Genomic DNA, 20,261 nt, shown 5'->3' on the forward strand with positions numbered 1-20,261 from the left:
TGCTCTTTCCTGCTAGATACTCAGTGTTTTTCCCAGTGCATGACAAATATAATTTGCTAATTTAGTATCACCAAGAGGAATGTGGTGTTTTGACAGAGGGAGTGTTAACTGCAGTGATCCTCAAGCAATGTAGCTTTGAGAAGAATCCATCTTAGTCCTGTAGAAAAATAGGACTTCACTTGCCATTCAGGGTACCATAAACTCCTACTCCTGAAACTGCTTCAGTGCATGAATTGGCAAAAATTCTCCAAACCAATGTGTTCTGATGGTTTCATCCTGCAGTGAGAGCCTCTGATACCAGTGGGCTGAGGAGGTGTCCATGTCTGCTGTCTTTTCAGCAGTTCTCAAATCAGCTTAGCGTTTATAACCTGGACATCTTTGAGACTCTCACCAGACTTTATTGCATTCACCTCAACTAATCAGTTTCTAAAAGTGATTAAACAAGTTCGAGTCAAAGTTGCTTTTGAGTCACTTGTTAATGGAAATTCCTTTTTATTTGTGTAATTATACATTCAGATTTGGTACATGGTTTCATGCAGTTGCAGATGTTTCATGTATACACAAACACTTCTGAAAATCAGGCCATGGAAGCTAAAGACCACTTTAGTGTATGTTAAATGTGAATTCAGTAACTGCAGAGCTTGACCTGCCACAGAATTAGGTACTAAAGGTTGGCTATTAGGATCTAATTTAGGCTGTAATTAATTTAGAGTCTCTCGGGTCTGTCATACTCTGAAGGATTGTAAAAAGCTAACCTTTTTCTTGTGCTGTGCCTACCTAGGTATCAAATGAACCTGGCAATCGCTACAACATCCAGCTGATTAATGCACTAGTGCTCTATGTAGGCACTCAGGCTATTGCACATATTCACAACAAAGGCAGCACACCCTCTATGAGCACTATCACCCATTCAGCTCACATGGACATCTTCCAGAACTTGGCTGTGGACCTGGACACAGAAGGTAAGTGGAACTTCTCTGGATCGGTTGTTTGCTTCTAGCCTGAAATGGTTCTTGAAACCTTCTTAGTTAAGAGAGCAGATTAGTTCTGGTTTCAGAGTAGCAGCCGTTAGTCTGTATTCGCAAAAAGAAAAGGAGGACTTTTCATCGGATGCATCTGATGCAGTGAGCTGTAGCTCACGAAAGCTTATGCTCAGATAAATTGGTTAGTCTCTAAGGTGCCACAAGTCCTCCTTTTCTTTTTGCAGATTAGTTCTGGGTACTGTGGGAAAAAACTGAAATACCACTTAACTGCTAGTGGTTTTGTATTAAGCAACACTGCATTAGAAGATAGAATTCTGAATACCCTAAAAATATTTTATTGGAACTAAACTTATCTGAAACACATTAACAATTCGCTAAGTAAAAAGTTAATTTTGGAGTGAACTAGATTTTGAATCTTGTTGGAGAAATATTGATTCTTTCCTCTAGTGGAGACTTACTTATGTGCTGAGATCAGCTAGTCACCCTCCCACCCCCTTTACGCAGTATAACCTTTAAGTGTAGTGAGCTTTGCTTCAAGATGGACACCAAGGTCATGTTCTCTAGAGTCTGGAATAATCGGCACACAAACTGGTATTTCTGTCCTGGGAAGATTTAATAAATAGCATCCATCCAAGATTAGTAGTGGGTAAGATTGCAAAAGTTAGATTTACACCTGCATGGCTTGTGAAATATAAAAAGTGTTATAACAGGATAATACTCGGCATGTAACACTTCGTTTTGAAACTTCCATCTTTTAAAGTGCTTTATGAATATTAATTAATGTAATAGATTCTGAATTTGGAGTAGGAATGTTGCTTTGGCAGCGAATTTTGAATCGGTACAATGAAAGGAAATCTTGTTTAGCCTTCCTGGGCTAGCTGCAGACCTGAGGGGATGCACGACTTTGAAACACTTCTCATGAGGAGGAAGCCCAGACTCTTGGTATGAGAACTCCAGCTGGGATCGGTGTTGTGAAGCACCCCTAATTTTTTTTAGCTTTATTTAACTGAAGTTTCTTTAAACTGTGTAGTGCAGAGCCGTACAACTGAATCCATAAGCGGTGCTAGGGTGCTTCCTTGCGACATTGTGTTGTCTAAGGAAAACCAATTCCTTCCTACTAAACGCCTGCTCTCTTTCCAGGTCGGTACCTCTTCTTGAATGCAATTGCCAATCAGCTGCGGTACCCAAACAGCCATACGCACTATTTCAGTTGTACCATGCTTTACCTATTTGCAGAGGCCAATACTGAGGCTATCCAGGAACAGATCACTAGGTGAGGAGGGGCAGTTACATTCACAACCTTTATAGTTCAACTTTTCACTTTGCTTGACATTAAATGACTTCTAGTGTTGGAGGCAGGTGTTGAGTTGTATAATGTTACTGTCTAGTGCTACAGAAAAAGCAAACCTGTGTGTTCTCTTCACTGGGCTGTAGCTGTAAATATCTGTGTCTGTCTAGGAGATCTCTGAGCCTTCCCTGTTTTTTTTCTTCTTTGTGTACTTCAGGGTACTGTTGGAACGACTGATTGTAAATAGGCCTCACCCATGGGGTCTCCTCATTACCTTCATTGAGCTGATAAAAAATCCAGCGTTTAAATTTTGGAACCATGAGTTTGTTCACTGTGCTCCAGAAATTGAGAAGTGAGTAGATAACTTTTTGTATGGTTTAATTACAAACTCATGCTCGCTCGGTTTATTCAGTCATGTAATGGAAATATCAGTGGTGATATTCCATTTCATACTAAGCTGACATAGGCCCATTGGATAAAATAGGTGACAATAAATATTACTATTTTGGCCTTGTAAAATGCTTTACGTGGATAGATATGTAAGTGCATCCATAAAGCAGGTGAAATAATTGCATTTTACAGATTGTGGGGAATGAGGCACAATGTTAGAATACGTTGGCAGAAGTGAGAATAGAACTTGTCCGACTCCCAGGACAGTTTACTGTCCATCTCACTGTAGTGCCTCTGTTTGCATATTTGAGTGCATAACCCCATGACAGCATGTTCCCATGTAATTTGATATTTCATAAATCTCTAAATGTTGTGTTCAGTAGTGGAAGGTGGCTTTCTTTTTGAAAGTCTCAAATCAATGTATTCCTGTCTGAAAGCTAAATCAATCAAACTGGAAAAAGAACGATCCATTATGCTGTAGCTTCCATGACTGCTACTTCAGAATAGCATCTCAAAATGCAGCTTGGTGCTACGTGGGTTGTGAGCGCTTGTATTCCTATGGTTATAGGAAATCCCCGTGTTGAAAGTGTCTCAAAATGAAGATTTTTAGACTGAACTCTAGCTCTGTCTCAACTTTTTGCTCTTCTGTCCATGTTTAGGTTGTTTCAGTCAGTTGCACAGTGCTGCATGGGGCAGAAGCAGGCACAGCAAGTGATGGAAGGGACTGGTGCCAGTTAGATGAACTGCAGCTTGTATTGTAAGCGTGCCAGCCTGGAGGTCCCCTTCCCATCAAACTGACAGAAGAATCCTTAAAGCTCTTCCTGACCTTCCCAGCCCCTCGATTTGAGTACACACAAGCAGCCTTTGGGTGAAAGTCTGTGTGGGCATGTTCCAAAGTTTAAAGCAAAATTTTGACTCTTGGCCAAAATTCAGAAGATGCTGTGAATATCATTTTGAACTAGTGTAAATACATGGAACCGAAACGTTTGTCTGGACTTCTTGGGTTTGTGCAAATTGTGTTAAAGGCAGGCAGATAACTGGTGCCTGTCCAGCTTGTAATAAAGGGGCAGCTGCTGATGCCAAGCACTTGTCTAGGGCAGACCTCCTTGTCCTGACATTCCCGGACTCCCAAAGAATATTGAAAAGCCAGTTTTAAATATTATGTAACTTATTTTTTTTCTTTGTGGATGGGGGACCTTTAAATCACTAAGTTGTTTAAAAAAAAAAAGTGGATGTGTTGGGATATGGGAATACTATGGAATGTGGGAGGGAGGGGTTGGGATTAAGGTCTAGTGTTGCTTCTTCCTCCTGCCCCCCAATCAACTGCTGACAGTGGGGGGAGGTAGGCTTCAGAGCCCTCCTCCTGTTTGGAGAAGATAAACATCAGGCCCTTTGGGAGAGGGTCGGCTGTTTTTAGTAGAGAGACAAGGCCTATAGCATTTTTTTCCCCCTAACACTTGTAAATTTTGGAAGGGGGGACCTAAATCTAGAACTGTCCCCTGTGGCCACACAGCATAAGTTTGTAAAAAGAACAAAGGACCAATACAGCCCATTTTGTAAGGATTTTGAATGTTTTGTAAATGTATTGGTCCATGTGTTGTATTTTGTAGCCTTTCTAGTTCTTGGGCTTTAGTTCTCCCACTTCTTGTATGTATGCATACTGTAGTTACACATTAAAGTCATGACATGCAGCAAGTGCAGCTCTGCTTATTCAGTAGTACCATTATACACAACACTGTTCTAGTCATTCACTTGAAAGACATTATAGTACAATACTACCTGGGCCAGGCCTCTTAGACATGTTTTGAACTTGAGCTAATGCTGAGAAAATTCAAGTAAATGTCATGTTTGTAACTCCAATCTCAAAGGAGTGGATGGTAGTGTAACATGAGGGAGGCTCATAAGGTTAATCACAAATTCACATGCACAAATGATGACATTAGCAGTTTGTCAAAGCATCCAAACTTGAGCTTTGGGTACTTTCCTGGCTAGACTAGCCTCTGTGTTAATATAGCATTATGGGAAAGTGGATAAAGCAGTAAACTAGCTCAGTTGTCTTAATCCTTGGTGATCAAGTAAATATAATTCCTGCATAAGTTCCCTTTGAAGGAATCTGATCTTATTAATGTGTAGCTGTCTTTTAATTACTGACACTTAATAGGTTGGCTTTCATCCATCAAGGTTCAGTTTAACAACTTCATGTAAAAATACCCACTTATTTTTCTTAAACGCCACACAGTAGCCTGTGAACAGTTACATGTTCATCTTAATGTTGTCTTCCTTGGCAACACACAAACTAGAGCTAAGGATCCAACAATGGTGAACTCTGGCACCCTAAACTGTCTCTGAACAGTGTTTTGTACAGCACATCTCTACAATACTTCAGAGGCAGTTGGACAAAACCTAAGCAGTTCTGGCAGGCTGGCCACCAGCTGAATGTGGTGAGAGGCCTTACTAGTTATTAACAGGGATCCTAGTTTATGAAGAGGAAAAAATCCAAAGTTTTCCATGATTAAAATGAAACCTGACCACAGAAGCCCTGCCACATTGTGTGTTCCCTATGGTAAATGAATTTCTAGGGTACTTGGTTATTTGTTGCAGATACCAACAAAACCCCTAGGTCCCCCTTTTTTCCTAGCTTGGGCTGCAGCAGAGCTTTGGATACCAGCAGCATAGGTGCTGTTATCCAGTCAACTAACTGCTTTTCAGCTGTAGCAGCCCCTATCAAGAACTGAACTAAATAGTCACTGAAGGGAGTAGATATGCTGAAGTTCTGGCATGTCTGGTTTTTAATCAAGCAATGTCTCAAAAGACTGAGCCTGTTCCTACAAAATTGCCTAAAGCTGGCAAAGCAGAATGAGGGAGAGCATCACTGCCTGGTTGCAGTGAAGTTGGGGGGTGCTGGCTAAGGGCTTCCTTCTCTTTAGTGGGCACCTATATTAGGGTCCTGCCATACAGTGAATTCTATCTGGGTGAAGGAAGCAGGCCTGTGGCTAGACCCTGGGCAATGCAACCATGGCTTAAGACTAGCACCACAAACTACCTGCTAGACAGTATGCACACACCCTGTGGTCAATCCCACAGTAGTATTTCAGGTCACTCATGGTAAAGGAAAAGCTCACTGCCCCACCACTTTCAGTTGGTGGGAGAAAAGCAAGCCCATCTTCCATCCCCTGCCTACTTAGAGGCTTCAACTACTGCAGTGGTGAATAAGGGGAAATCAGGGACCCAGCTGTCAACTGGACAAGTACAAGTGATTAAAAGAAGACATGCAAAAGCTCTGGTAAGTAAACCTTACTGCAGCTGACCTCTTCCCTGTGTGAATTGTCATACCTTCATTTTAGCAAGCACCCAGCTACTACTCCTGTCAGCATGCAGCACCAGCAGAGTCCAGCTCAAACTATGAAAGCAAAGGAATTTGTACTCAAAGGGCATAATTGGACCTACAGAGCCTTTAGTATTAATAGGCAAAAAAAGCCTCATTTCACTAAGGCATCGGCACTTTTAGTTATAGCATTCCTAGAGATGTACCTACCTTAAAATAGGGAATTCCAGGCTCTTAAGCTTCTAGCAGTGACCATCCAGGCCTCTAGATAGTAGTGCAATCCTAAAGACAACTTGTGATGCCAAGGATCCCTTACCTAATGCATGACAGATCATTTAGCTGCTCTCTGCTGACTGAGGAAGGCAGATAAGCAAGCAAAATAGCCACTGCCACTCAGAGGAATTCTTGACCTCTAAGCAGCAGGTAAAAACATCCTGTCATGTACAGGCCAAAAAAAATGCATAACACTAATCAGCACTAAAAGCCTGTTAGTCTCAGTGGCACCTCCAAACATAGGCTTTACCTACAGCAAAACTGAGGTAACAGTATGATGCTAGCTGTCTTATGGTTTGTTGCTTGACCATCGGCAGAATGAAGTCCAAGGGAGAGGTACTGAGCCAACTGTAGCAGATCAAGGGGTCTGAAGATTGGACAAATCTGCAGCCCTACTCAGGCTTTGAACAAATCACTACCACTGCTGCAGGCCCAGCTGCTTCAAGTTTGCAGGCTGTTCCTGCTTGACTTGACTCCCTCTTGACTACCATGAGCATTTTCTGAGATGCTTGTAACAGTGAAGGAGGAGAATCCACTTCAAGCTGTCATCCTTGCTAAGTATAAAATCATCATTCTGACTACCTTCCCTGCAAAGCACTCCTTGGTCAAAGTTAGCATAGCTAGACCGGGTCTGCTTTCTCCTCAACTCTCACCCATGTTGGTTCTTGAACATGGGGAACCCTCCTCCATGTCCCACTTAAGGCTAAAATCTAATGAACAGACTTTCCTCCCCAGTAAGACAGGTATGTAATTTATAGAAAAGTCAAGAGGTAGATGACAAGCCAATACAGACATATCAGGAGTAACTGGGTCCAAATCAACTCTCACCCTCTGTTCTTCCTCAATACAAGTGGCCACCCCATCTGTCCTGACAGTGGGGGAGAGAGAACAAGGTTTGCTTTATACAAAGCCTGCAATTCCCTGCTTCCAACAGCTGAGTTCATCCTCTGCTAGCTGGCCAGCTCCAGCAACTGGTGCAAGATCCTCTTCTGCCCATAGCGCACTTGCAAGGCTTGCTGCTCTCGCTGGCTTAGTTTGCCATAAATCACCTTGTCATTGAGCAAGTCCTGCTCTGCTTTAAGGTCTGAGCTGTAAGACTCCAGAGTGAGCAGCGCACTGTCATGGAGCAGCTTCTTCCATGAGGCTTTGAGTCTGGGTATTGTCTCGTTAGACAAAGTAAAGCTCTCTTCATCCTCTGTGTCTTCTTCCCAGCCCTCCTGCTCTTTAAACTCTTTGAATTCCTCTGCAGCCATACACAGCACCTACAACCAACCACAGATACCTAGTCATTATCTCAGGCAGTGAAGCTTGACTACAGCTGAATAGAATCAAGGTCCCAATTTTCAGCTACTGAAGTTAGCAAAACACAACCCTTCTGGACTCCCAGCGATTTGCATGGGGTTATTCACTACCTCCTTAGCACCCATTCCTATCAGCAGGATAGCAAAGCAGCTAGTTGGTTTAGTGGGGGCATTTGGCCAAGATGTGAATGCTGAGCATGCTTGCTTGCTTCAGTACAGCATGTGATCTTCAGGGGCCTCAGTTTCCCAGCAGTACTCAGTTTTATTGCAACAGTCCTGAGGGGGGAAGGCTGGTGTGTTTCTTAAAATTCCCTGCTCCTGGAACCTTATCAGATGAGAATCTGTTTTCATTTCCAGAGAAGAGATTAAATGTTAGTCAACTGCACTGTGAAAGCTTTTAAAAAAAAAAAAAGGCAAATAAAGCAGCTCAACATTTAAGATCATGGTTTTCAGAGGTCTGATTCCAAGTTTTCAGTGTTGCTAAACTGGGGAGTGAAGGGGCCTCATGTTAAATACTTACTTCCCCCTTCCCAGCTAGCTTCATGAGGGCTGTCACAAGCATAGACCCTCCAATACGGATAGCCCATGACTGCTCTCAGCTTCCTGCACAGTTTCTCCACTACACATCAAGTCCCTGCTACAAATTGGAGCTCGCAGCCACCAAAGAATTAAATGCCACATCCCCCAACCTGTCACAGCACTTCTCCCTCTTGAAGAGGATCAGAGCACAGAACCTCAACTACCCTAGGAAGCTCACGCATCTCCTTCCACAATAAAAGGAGTGCAAACACACTAGACTAACTTGACCTCCATATAACCCTAGAGCGCCAGACTCCATCTTTGCAATTAGGCCCTTTCCTCCCAGTTCTGAGTAAAGCTATAATCACAGGAAGGCAAAAATGTCCCCATCCCCTTTATTCTTACAGTAAAAATCTCCGTAACAGGTCAACATACTGTATTTATAAACCAGGGGTCGGCAACCTTTCAGAAGGGGTGGGCCGAGTCTTCATTAATTCACTCTAATTTAAGGTTTCACGTGCCAGTCATACATGTTAACGTTTTTAGAAGGTCTCTGTCTATAAGTCTATAATATAGAACTAAACTATTGTTGTATGTAAAGTAAATAAGGTTTTTAATGTTTAATAAGCTTCATTTAAAATTAAATTAAAATGCAGAGCCCCCCGGACCGGTGGCCAGGACCCAGGCAGGGTGAATGCCACTGATCATCAGCTCGCATGCTGCCTTTGGCACGCATGCTATAGATTGCCTACCCCTGTTATAAACTATTCCAGAGCAGAGATTTTACCTGTAACCCCACATAGAAGGAACAACAGCACAAGTCATCGGAGCCTTTGGAGAACGGGACTCCATGGGGCAGGATCAGTGTAGACCTCAGACATCTCTGCCACCTAGAGATGAAATCACTTCCCCCAGAGCACCACGCACCTTCAATGTCATGGACAGCTCTTCCTCCGTCAACACTTCCTCCCAGCCAATCACAAAGGCGCCTTCTTCCCCCACCATCTCCAGCTGGCAAAGGAAATCCCACTGCTCAGAAACCAGCTGCCGCTCCGCTTCAGTGCTGGCACCTGTTTGAGGCCAACGGGGGAGACCCATCAACCACGCCCGCTACATACTGCAGGGGGGACGGACAAAACTCTGTAGAGCGAGACACAGGCCGAGACTTTCAAACGCCGCTAGCGAATTTGTACCCCAACGTGCAATGCCTTAAAGAGGCCCAATTGCCACGACGTGCTGAGCACCACACCCCTTAAAACCCAGAGGCAAGAAGCACTTTCAGGGACCGTTCCTAAAGCAGAGGCAGATGTTGATTGTGGCGGCCTTGAAGCTCATCCCTGATGGTGGAAGGAAAACGTTGAGGGTGCCCCACAGTGAGTGGTTATGAAAGGCTGCCTACCATACGCTTCGTTTAAAGGGCTGCAGATATGGCCCATAGTCTCTTTCTACCAGAGTCATTCAGAATTAAGTTACCCTACCTCCAAATGCTACAGGCCACTCACCCTGCAGGGCAGCTCTGCGCACCGTCACCATCTGGATGTCGGCGGTGTCGTCCGTGTTGCCGGGGTACGGCTCAGCAAAACCGTACATGTGCATGAGTTGCCAGTTGGCCATCTGGCCGTAGGTATTGAAGATCTCTTGGCCTTTGCTGATGGGCTGCGTGGTGACCATTTTCAAACACTCCTGTAGGCAGAGGGACAGAACAGGCACGAATGTGAAGGCAGTGTCACAATACTCAGAGTAAGAGACTCCGTCCTTATGGGGCAAGTGTGGCCGAATTCCCCCGCCACGTCTGCAAAGGGAACTACGCCTTGCTGGCTCCCCACAATGGCCCTTGCGCATGAGAGCAAGTGATAGAATCATAGAATCTCAGGGTTGGAAGGGACCCCAGAAGGTCATCTAGTCCAACCCCCTGCTCAAAGCAGGACCAATTCCCAGTTAAATCATCCCAGCCAGGGCTTTGTCAAGCCTGACCTTAAAAACCTCTAAGGAAGGAGATTCTACCACCTCCCTAGGTAACGCATTCCAGTGTTTCACCACCCTCTTAGTGAAAAAGTTTTTCCTAATATCCAATCTAAACCTCCCCCACTGCAACTTGAGACAATTACTCCTCGTTCTGTCATCTGCTACCATTGAGAACAGTCTAGAGCCATCCTCTTTGGAACCCCCTTTCAGGTAGTTGAAAGCAGCTATCAAATCCCCCCTCATTCTTCTCTTCTGCAGGCTAAACAATCCCAGCTCCCTCAGCCTCTCCTCATAACTCATGTGTTCCAGTCCCCTAATCATTTTTGTTGCCCTTCGCTGGACTCTCTCCAATTTATCCACATCCTTCTTGAAGTGTGGGGCCCAAAACTGGACACAGTACTCCAGATGAGGCCTCAGCAATGTCGAATAGAGGGGGATGATCACGTCCCTCGATCTGCTCGCTATGCCCCTACTTATACATCCCAAAATGCCATTGGCCTTCTTGGCAACAAGGGCACACTGCTGACTCATATCCAGCTTCTCGTCCACTGTCACCCCTAGGTCCTTTTCCGCAGAACTGCTGCCTAGCCATTCGGTTCCTAGTCTGTAGCTGTGCATTGGGTTCTTCCGTCCTAAGTGCAGGACCCTGCACTTATCCTTATTGAACCTCATCAGATTTCTTTTGGCCCAATCCTCCAATTTGTCTAGGTCTTTCTGTATCCTATCCCTCCCCTCCAGCGTATCTACCACTCCTCCCAGTTTAGTATCATCCGCAAATTTGCTGAGAGTGCAATCCACACCATCCTCCAGATCATTTATGAAGATATTGAATAAAACCGGCCCCAGAACCGACCCTTGGGGCACTCCACTTGATACCGGCTGCCAACTAGACATGGAGCCATTGATCACTACCCGTTGAGCCCGACAATCTAGCCAGCTTTCTACCCACCTTGTAGTGCATTCATCCAGCCCATACTTCCTTAACTTGCTGACAAGAATACTGTGGGAGACCGTGTCAAAAGCTTTGCTAAAGTCAAGAAACAATACATCCACTGCTTTCCCTTCATCCACAGAACCAGTAATCTCATCATAAAAGGCGATTAGATTAGTCAGGCATGACCTTCCCTTGGTCCCATGATACTGGGACACACCAAGAAATCCTATCGCCTGGCAAACGCAGGAGGGTTTCTCCATGGCCCAGCTAATACCAGGCACAATAGGCTGACCTGGGAGAGAGAGAGAGTCCCTGGCAAACACAGAGGTGAGTGTAACATCAGCTGCAACCTCTCAGTCTCTGGCCCCGCTCCTGTCACATAAAAGCACCCTGGTGGCCCATGTGATCACAAAGCCCTTTCCCCTGCCCCAAGTCGCTGGGATGGGAGAGTCTGCGCTGCCATTGCCCGTGCTCATTCCATGGCAAACAGGGACATCAGTCTTCAAAGAGGGCAAACTAGGCCAGCATCATTCCCTACTGCAGGGGTCGGCAACCTTTCAGAAGCGGTGTGGCGAGTCTTCATTTATTCACTCTAGCTGAAGGGTTCGCGTGCCACTCATACATGTTAACCTTTTTAGAAGGTCTCTTTCTGTAAGTCTATACATACAACGATAGTTTACAGAGTAGCAGCCGGGTTAGTCTGTCTTTGCAAAAAGAACAGGAGGACTTGTGGCACCTTAGAGGCTCACCCATTTATTTGAGCATCAGCTTTCGTGAGTTTAGTTATATACTAAAGTAAATAAGGTTTTTAAAATGTTTAAGAAGCTTCATTTAAAATTAAATTAAAATGCAGAGCCCCCCGGACCGGTGGCCAGGACCTGAGCAGGGTGAATGCCAATGAACATCAGCTCGCGTGCCATAGGTTGCCTACCCCTGCCCTACAGGAAAACGTACCTCCCAGTGCTCAGGCCCTCGGCATGTCCTGGAGCCAAGCCCCCTATCTGCCACCAGGCTGACAGCTCCCAACATGGAGGCATCAACGCCCCCTTTGCAATCAGATTGGCAAAGGCACACCCTGCTGCCCATGAAGAACCCCACTGGGCTTCACACGGGAAGATCTGGTCATTGCATTGGGGGCCAGGAGCGTGGAATCCCCTAGGGCTACTGTCGCCGAGCAGTGCCTCCACCAAGCAGGAGCAATATGGGTCGCAAGTCACGGCGCTCAGTACTGGGTAACAGGGATGGGGCTGTGGCAGGCAGGGCAGAAGACTGGATGATTTAACAGTCCCCCACCTGGCTTTGGAATTTAGGCGTCTCAGTGGAGAGCAAGGGCTGGGCTTCCCCTCCAGCACCCCCATCAAGAGGGAGAAAACCAGAGGGGAACCACACTGCAGCTTGTTGCAATCAGACAGAACCAGCTGGACGAATAATGAGTCCTGGCCAATACCTAGGGATACATACACTCTCCACTCACACGGCTCCCCACCTACTCACCAGGGAATATTCCAGGTTGGCATTGTGATTGGCCACGTGATTCAAAATGTCAGCCATGGGCACCATCATGGGCGGGTTGGGCTCCTTCTCATCCTCGTCTTCCTCGTCCAGGGGCTCCTGGAAGCTATTTGGGAGGAGAGGAGAGGACAAGCCGATTCCCAGCCCTGTGAAATGAAGCCATGGCCCTTAGCCCACCCTGGGCCGGTGACTGCCAGGGGCCGGCTGGCTACCTCGGAGGGCACAGAGAAGAGTAAGCAGTGTGAGTGCCAGAGCCACCTCCTTCCAGGAGAAGCCCGGTGAGCTACAATCTAGCCCTCCTGTCTGACTCCCCAAGGAGATTCCTCAGGCTCACCCAGGGAGGCTTCATTTCCGCCCCTCTGGATCCAGAGATGTCTGCTGCGGAACTGCCCTCCCCATCTCACCTGTAGGCCATGACGAACGCCACCAGCCTCCGGTACAGCTCTGGCGTGTGCAGCTTGGGGTCAAAGAGGTCCAGGTGGGACTCCATGAAGGGCAGGATGATGGAGGTGTACTCCAGCTGGATGTTGGCCAGGTCTTTGTCTACTGCTTCTAGGATGCCAGTGCCTTGTAGGAGCCTCACCCTCTCTTCTTCAGGCCTGTATCAAGGGGCAGGGAGGGCAAAGACGATCCCATTATCCCCACCCAGGAAGGGATTGAATTAATATAGTTACCCTTGAGTCAAGTCTCCAGGATCTCCTATGGCCTCCCACTCCACTGCTGTCTGCATCCAGTTAGCCTGGACCCCAAGTTCAACCCACCATAAACCCTGGCTAGCATTTAGGATGGGCAGCCACCTAGGCTGCTAACGTATCTAACAGAACCAAGCTACAAACATGCCTAGCCCCAGTGCTGCTGACCCCTGGGGAAACAGCCAAAGAGGGCAAGAGGCACATAGCCAGGAACAGAACCGAGGCCAGACCAGCGCTTTATCCCCCGTAACACACCGACTCCCAAGAGCCAGCGCCCCGGCGGCAGGAGGGACCCAATGCCCAGGACCGAGTCTCATGCAGGCTGCTGGATTTCTGCAGCCTGACGCTAGCATGTGGTATAATCTTACCAGAACATGGGGTGATCCATGCGGCTGAAGTCAGGCCAGAGCGAGAAGTAAGGACGCCAGTGGGAGTTGCTGGCCGTGTATTCATGCAGCAAAGACAGGAGAAGAGGCACCCAGCCAGACTGACTCTCCAGGGACGCTTGGTCTAGGGAGCCAAACACAGAGGAGACAGGAAGGAGAGGAGAGGAAGAACATGCCGAGATCCCAGGTCCTGTTATTCCTTCACCGGAGAGCCAGTGCCCTAGGCTGTTACGGACCAAAATCACTGCACTGCTCCAGGCTCCCTGGCAGAAGGGGTGGGGTTGAGTTGGGGACTCCAGACTTGCTACTCCCAGGATGGCGGGGAGACACGAGGGTGGGGGTGGCTCTTCCACCAACAATCCCTTCTCCCACTTCTGTTAGAAGCCCTGCCAACCACTGCCCTCTCCAGCTCTAGCTCAGACAACTCCCTCTTCAGGCTACAGGCTGCCTGAAGCAGACGAGAGCACATTGGCCATTGACTAAGGTCCAATCAAAGACAGCCAGGTTAGAAAAGCACCGAACTTTTAAGAACTTCATTCCAACGTGGCAGCCAGTTGAAGTCAGCTGCAGGACTCCTCAGCTCTATGCCACGTGCCCTGCTCTCCTACCTTTTTCCAAGAGGGACCGGATGGAGGTGGTGTGCTGGGACAGGAGCGCAGCTCTTGGAATGGTGAAGAGGACTTCTCCCATCTGGAGGTCCTCTCTTGCCAACAGGCCGTAGTCTGACACCGTGCCCTCTTTGCTCACGTAGACCTATGAGAGAGAGGCCTGTCAGGGCCTGTGGGGACCCTGGTGAAAACCTGCCTCTGATGGGACAGCAGTGAAGGGTTGCAAGAGAAATGAAGCCAAGAGGTCAGGAGAATAAATCCAAGCAGCATCCATGGAAGCCCAGACAGCTAGTCTCATCCCCCACGTGGCCGAGGGATTTCCTGCCAACGTAAACAGGAGGTTGGTTTTTAAATAACAAACTGATAGCCGACCCGACAGCTGCACCCTTGCACTAGTGCATGTGAGAAGTAACTGGAAATCACCACCTCGTAAGCCCTCACACTCAGCCTCGCTGCTTCCCGGCCCACCACTCCAACCCCTCCCCACTCATCTGCAGAAGTTCTGGGATCACCCTGCCCTTGGGGAGCCAGCCTTGCCCTATCAGCCCGATGGGTTGCAGATACCCATACGCCACACTCAGCCTGAGACCTTTGAACACTGGGACTCACACCCAGGTGAGGGTCACTCGATACCCAGCTTCCATCATCCGGATCCTCCTACCTTTGGGCTGAGCTCCAACCCGACCTTCTCACACCAATCCAGGAAGCCAGAAAGGGCGTCAGCACTGCCATCCTCGGCAAGGCTGCCCCCCGCGGCTACCTGCTAACAGAAATAGGGGTCAAGCTTAGAAAACAAGGACAGCTCAGGCACTGGAGAGATCTTATGGCAGAGAACGGAGGGTAACCCTGGAGGCCTCCCTAAGTTCCAGGTTGGGTAAATTACACCACAGAGGGAAGCCCTAGGGTCCAGCGGACGGAACAGATCAGACGTTAGGAGACCTGGGTATTATTTCCAGGATCAGTCTGGCATTGGGCAAATCATTTCATTTCACCTGGGCCTCAGTTTCTCCATCTCAAACAGGGTGATACGGGTGCCTATCCATCTTTGTAAACTGCTTTGAAGCCTACGGACGGACCGAGTATTATTAATAGCTATCCCTATAGCTTCAATTGGATACCCTGGTTCCTTCACTTCCTGTCTTTAAGGGCTGCTATGCACTGTTACACATCTGTTGTGTTTCTGGGCAGAGATGGCTGCATTCCTGCAGTGAGTGAAGTGCTTTGGGATGAAAGGGGACATTTATATATGCGAGATCATCATCAGAAGACAGGCTAGTCACGCTTGTCTCTCCCAACACAGGCCCTGGCTGCAGGGAAGAAAGGAAGAATGACAGAAAATGATTGTTCTCGGCTGCGATCAGAAGATTTGAACTGGAAGCTAAAAGATCTCAGAAACATTTACAAGAGATTAAGTCACTTCTTCGGGTAGGGCTTCCGTTCTGTGGCACAGACAGATTATTTGCTATTGCTCTTCGATTCAACAGGGCCCAGCAGTCTTCCAGACTGTAACAGGTACTGTTACCCCCTTCAGTGCGAGCATGGCTGCTCCCCACACCACTGGTGAGTCTGTGCCCCAACGGGAATAAAACCCATCTCCCTCCCATTTACTGTTTGTTTGCCTGGTCAGAACAAGCTTACGTTCGAGGGAAATGCCGGGAAATGCCAAAAATCAAAGTATCGTTGAAAGTTAGCATTTGAAACTGGATTGTTACTGAAAACGTTAGACAAGTAGCAGGCAAAACACAACGATCTGGGATTCCCCCCCCCCCCCCCTTGGTCAGAACACAGAGCTCCATTTGCAAGGATTTGTGGGGCCATTATTGTCATTCACAATCACTCGACTAGCCCGTGCAGGTGTCTAATCCTTCGCTAATCCCAAACGTTTCAAATTGCAGGGTGATCATTCTGGTCCAAAAGTTCATTCTAGAAGAGTGTTACAAAGGGCCTGTCTACACTACTGCTTAAGTCAGGGGCAGGCAAACTTTTTGGCCTGAGGGCCGCATTGAGTTTCCGAAATCGTATGGAGGCCCGGTTAGGGGAGGCTGTGCCTCCCCAAACAGCCAGGCGTGACCCGGCCCCCGCCCCCTATCCGACCCTCCCTGCTTCTCACCCCGACGGCCTCCCCCGGGACTCCTGCCCCATCCAACCCCCCCTGTTCCCTGACTGCCCCCCCCAGGACCCCTATCCCGTCCAACCATCCCTTCCCCCTGACCACCCCCCCCCCCGGAACCCCTGCCCCTGCCTGCTCCCCACCGCCCCATCCAAACTTCCCTCCTTCCTGACTGCCCCCTGGGACCCCTGCCCCCATTCAACCCCCCCGTCCTCTGACCGCCCCGCCCCCTATCCACACCCCCACCTCCTGACCACCACCCCGAACTCCCCTGACGCGCCGCCCAGAGCACCAGGACAGGCAGCTGCACTGCCCGGCTGGAGCCAGCCACACACCGCGCAGCACAGAGCACCGGGTCAGGCTGGGCACAGAGCACCGCTGCCCCAGGAGTTCCCAGCCCCCCGCCCTGAGCATTGCATGGGCAGCGCAGTGAGCTGAGGCTGCGGGGGAGGGGGACGGACAGCGGGGGAGGGGCTGGGGGCAAGCCTCCCGGGCCAAAAGCTCAGGGGCCAGGCAGGAGGGTCCTGCGGGCCGAATGTGGCCCGTAGTTTGCCCGCCTCTGGCTTAAGTCAATGTAACTTGCGTTGCTTGGCATGGGGTTTTTTCACACCCCCGAGCAACATAAGTTACATCGCCATAAGCAGTAGTGTAGACGAGCCCTAGCTCAAAGGGTCACTTACCCAATGAGGCAGCAGAAACAAGACTGCATGGCCATTCATACAACACAAAACAGCCAAGGGTCAAAGCGGGCGGTCTGGAAACAACCCATAGGTAAAAATTCCATAACCAGACTATTCGGCAATCAGCTTTGCAGAAATCAGGGCTGGTTTGTGACTAAGCTGCTAATTAAAGGGAGCTACTTTGCTAGTGAAAATTATTTAAAACCATTTGACAAGCTTTGATGAAAAGATTCCACCTAAAACCTGTATTCACTCCCTCTAGAGTCAAGTTGCTTTGTTCGGTGTTTTTCTGACTCATTATTCCTACATATTTATTGCTAACGTGAGCAAGGTGAGAAGGTTGGTTTGATTTCATTTTCAGGATTTTAATCTTCATAAGACCGGCCACACGGGGTCAGTCCAATGGTCCAGCTAGCCCAGTATCCCGTCTTCCGACAGTGGCCAGTGCCAGGTGCCCCAGAGGGAATGAACAGAACAGGTAACAATCAAGTGATCCATCCCATCGCTCATTCCCAGCTTCCGGCAAACAGGTTTAGATACACCCAGAACATGGGGCTGTATCCCTGATCATCTTGGCCAATAACCATTGCTGGACCTGTCCTCCGTGAACTTATCTAATTCTTTTTTGAACCCAGTTATACTTTTGGCAGGGGATGCTGTGAAGGCCAACAAGTTCCACAGGCTGACTGAGCGCTGTGTGAAGAAATATTTCCTTTTGTTTGTTTTAAACCTGCTGCCTGTTAATTTCATTAGGTGACCCCTAGTGCTTGTGTTATGTGAAGGGGCAAATAACACTTCCCTATTCCCTTTCTCCACACCAGTCATGATTTTATAGACATCCATCATATCCCCCGAGTTCTCTCTTTTCCACACTCAACAGCCCCAGTCTTTATAATCTCTCCTCACACTGTTCCATACTCATCATTTCTGTTGCCCTTCTCTGTACCTTTTCCAATTCTAATCTATCTTTTTTGAGATGGGGGAACCAGGACTGTGCACAATATTCAAGAGCTGTATGTACCATGGATTTCTATGATGGCATTATGATATTTTCTGTCTTATTATCTATCCCTTTCCTAGCGGTCCCTAATGCTGCACATTGAGATGTTTTTAGAGGATTCTCCACGACTCCTCCAATCTCTTTTTCTTGACGGTAACAGCTAATTTATTTTAGGCCCTATCATTTTATATGCATAGTTGGGATTATACTTCCCCGTGTGCACTACTTTGTGTTTATCAACACTGAATTCCACCTGCCCCTTCCTTGCCCAGTCACCCAGGTCTGGGGGATCCCTTTGTAACTCTCCCCGGTCTGCTTTGGACTGAACGATCTTGAGTAACGTAGTAGCATCTGCAAACTTTGCCACCTCCCTGCCCACCACCCATCTCCAGACCTTTAGATTCAGACTTTAACCCGCTTTAAGAAATGTTTAATTTAAGTAGATTTCAAGGGAGTCAATACAGGGGCCGACTCTTGGCTCTCACCCGTCGCGCTGATGACAGTGACTGGCTGTTAGGCTCGGAAGTGCCAATATAAAGATGGGTTTCAGAGTAGCGGCCGGGTTAGTCTGTGTTCACAAGAAGAACAGGAGGCCTTGTGGCAGCTCAGAGACTAACCCATTTATCTGAGCGTGAGCTTTCCTGAGCTGCAGCGGCAAGGTGCCACAAATCCTCCTGTTCTTAATATAAAGAGCAGGAGACACGGCCCCTAACGAAGGCAGAACAACGTTTCCGGCAGAGCTGGATTCGGCTACCCGGGGCGGGGGGTTTATTTCCCCAGCCCGGCTCACACCAGCCCACAGGCTTCCCCACCCCGCCCCAGTAGTTACTGGCTGCAGCCGAGCCCGCCGCTCCCTCCTCGGCCCGGCCCGGCCCGGCCCAGCCCAGGCGAGCCTGGGAGAGCCGCGTCTTCCGCCCTCCGCTGCAAACGCTCCTCGCTCAGGCAAGTGGCCCCGGCTCTGGGGCCGGCCAGGGAGGAGCGGCTGGGGAGGCGGCTGTTCCTTCAGCGAGAGCCCCCGGCATCTCGGGGGCCCGGTCCCGCCCCACGGGGCTCGCTCCCTCCCTCCGGCCCCCCCCGAGGCTGGAGCCGCCCAGGGTGGGGGGGCAGGGGCCGGAGCCCCGAGAGGCGCGTCCGCTACCTTGGGCCTCTTCGCCGCCGTCGCCATGCCCGGCCTCGGGGTGGGACAGAGCCGCGTCCGCAGCGCAGAAAACAGGCGGCGGCCGCCGCTTCCACGTGGTTCCCCAGCACCCGGGGCCGCCTTCCGGGCTGGGGCCGGCCACGCCCCCTCCGCTTACGGGGGCCGAGATGGGCCTGCCGCGGCAGGTTCCTCCCCCCCGCCCCCCAGCCCCAGGGGGCTCCCTGGGGACTAGGGGGCGGGGCTTCCTGGGGACTAGGGGGCGGGGCCAGGGGGGAGGGGTGGCGAGGGCCGGGGGCAGGGGCCAGGAGGGGTGACTGGGGGAATGGGGCCAGGCTCCCCCACCCCACCCCCCAATAAAGTGCAGCCCCAGGCCCTGGGGAGCAGGGTCATTCTGGCGGGACAACCCCTTCCAGTGCGGGGGTCTGTGGGGTCCGCGCGCAGCCCGTGGGCCCTTGGCGTGTAGGGCTCCCCTGGGAGGCGCCCTGAAAACAAAGGGCGCACAGTGCTTTGGGGAATGCAGCTGGGGGCGGGGGGGTTTTCAAAAGGGACCAGTGATTGGGGGGAGGGGGGACAAGAGGTGCCTCAAAGGAGCCTGTTTCCAGAGGGCAGGTGGCTCAGCAGGGCCTGACTTGGGTGGCAAGTTGAACACCCAGAAATCAAGGCAGTCCAGCCCCTGGTCCCATTGGAAACACTTGGCCTCAGTGTTCTGGTTTCAGAAGTTTCCAGCTGAATTAAAATTCAAACCCTTTGCTGCTGCTTTTTGCAGTAAGAAGGTGCCATTCCCACTGGTGAAGTGAGCTAAATCAGTTCTCAGAGGGGGTGGTTATGAGAGCAGCCCCATGGCCTTCCTGGGGTGGTGGCCCCACACTGTAGTCACTTCAACACTGACACTGTAAACCTTGTGCCCAAGTCATTGGTTTTCCCTTTTAGGAAGCGTTGTCAGACACACTGATTTGTAGCTCAGCTGGCTTAGCTTCAAACGTTTAGCCAAAGGAAGCGGGTTGGGATGTTGGTGTCATTAATGGCTTTAAAGGGAGCCTCTGAGAATGCCTACAAGGTCGGGCCTGCAGGTGAAATAGGCAGGGGAATGCCTAGTTTGTGAATCCTACCAGAGCAATTCAGCAGTGGCAGGAGTTAGGTGGCTTTGCGCATGCCCA

The 20,261-nt window shown here is 49.3% G+C and overlaps 2 protein-coding genes across 14 annotated transcripts in view; one reads left to right on the plus strand and one right to left on the minus strand.

Annotated features, from left to right (window-relative positions):
• CNOT1 (CCR4-NOT transcription complex subunit 1) overlaps positions 1-4,352 on the plus strand; it is a 90,787-nt gene extending 86,435 nt beyond the window's left edge. For 11 of the 12 annotated variants that reach the window (XM_073307322.1, XM_073307327.1, XM_073307324.1 and 8 more), the window contains 4 exons: positions 782-962; positions 2,124-2,256; positions 2,489-2,623; positions 3,321-4,352. In XM_073307322.1, coding sequence (XP_073163423.1) covers positions 782-962; positions 2,124-2,256; positions 2,489-2,623; positions 3,321-3,399 — 528 coding nt within the window. In that variant the 3' untranslated portion in view covers positions 3,400-4,352. Of the gene's footprint in view, positions 1-781; positions 963-2,123; positions 2,257-2,488; positions 2,624-3,320 lie in introns of those variants that run through there. The other variant, XM_073307332.1, reaches the window with a different exon arrangement.
• On the minus strand, positions 458-19,302 carry SETD6 (SET domain containing 6, protein lysine methyltransferase). Of its 2 annotated transcripts, none has more exons than XM_073307338.1 (9): positions 19,105-19,302; positions 14,838-14,936; positions 14,177-14,321; positions 13,551-13,692; positions 12,895-13,089; positions 12,473-12,596; positions 9,582-9,762; positions 9,007-9,149; positions 458-7,521 (listed from the first exon to the last, which is right to left on the minus strand). In XM_073307338.1, exons 1-9 carry the CDS (start codon positions 19,129-19,131, stop codon positions 7,210-7,212), a joined length of 1,368 nt encoding a protein of 455 aa, XP_073163439.1. In that variant the 5' UTR covers positions 19,132-19,302; the 3' UTR covers positions 458-7,209. The 2 variants fall into 2 exon arrangements, with proteins under 2 accessions (XP_073163439.1, XP_073163438.1); XM_073307337.1 differs by having other exon boundaries at positions 14,838-14,939.
• Between the last annotated feature and the right edge of the window lie 959 nt (positions 19,303-20,261).

The sequence above is a fragment of the Lepidochelys kempii genome, chromosome 12 (genome assembly GCF_965140265.1).
Source record: "Lepidochelys kempii isolate rLepKem1 chromosome 12, rLepKem1.hap2, whole genome shotgun sequence".
NCBI lineage: Eukaryota > Metazoa > Chordata > Testudines > Cheloniidae > Lepidochelys > Lepidochelys kempii.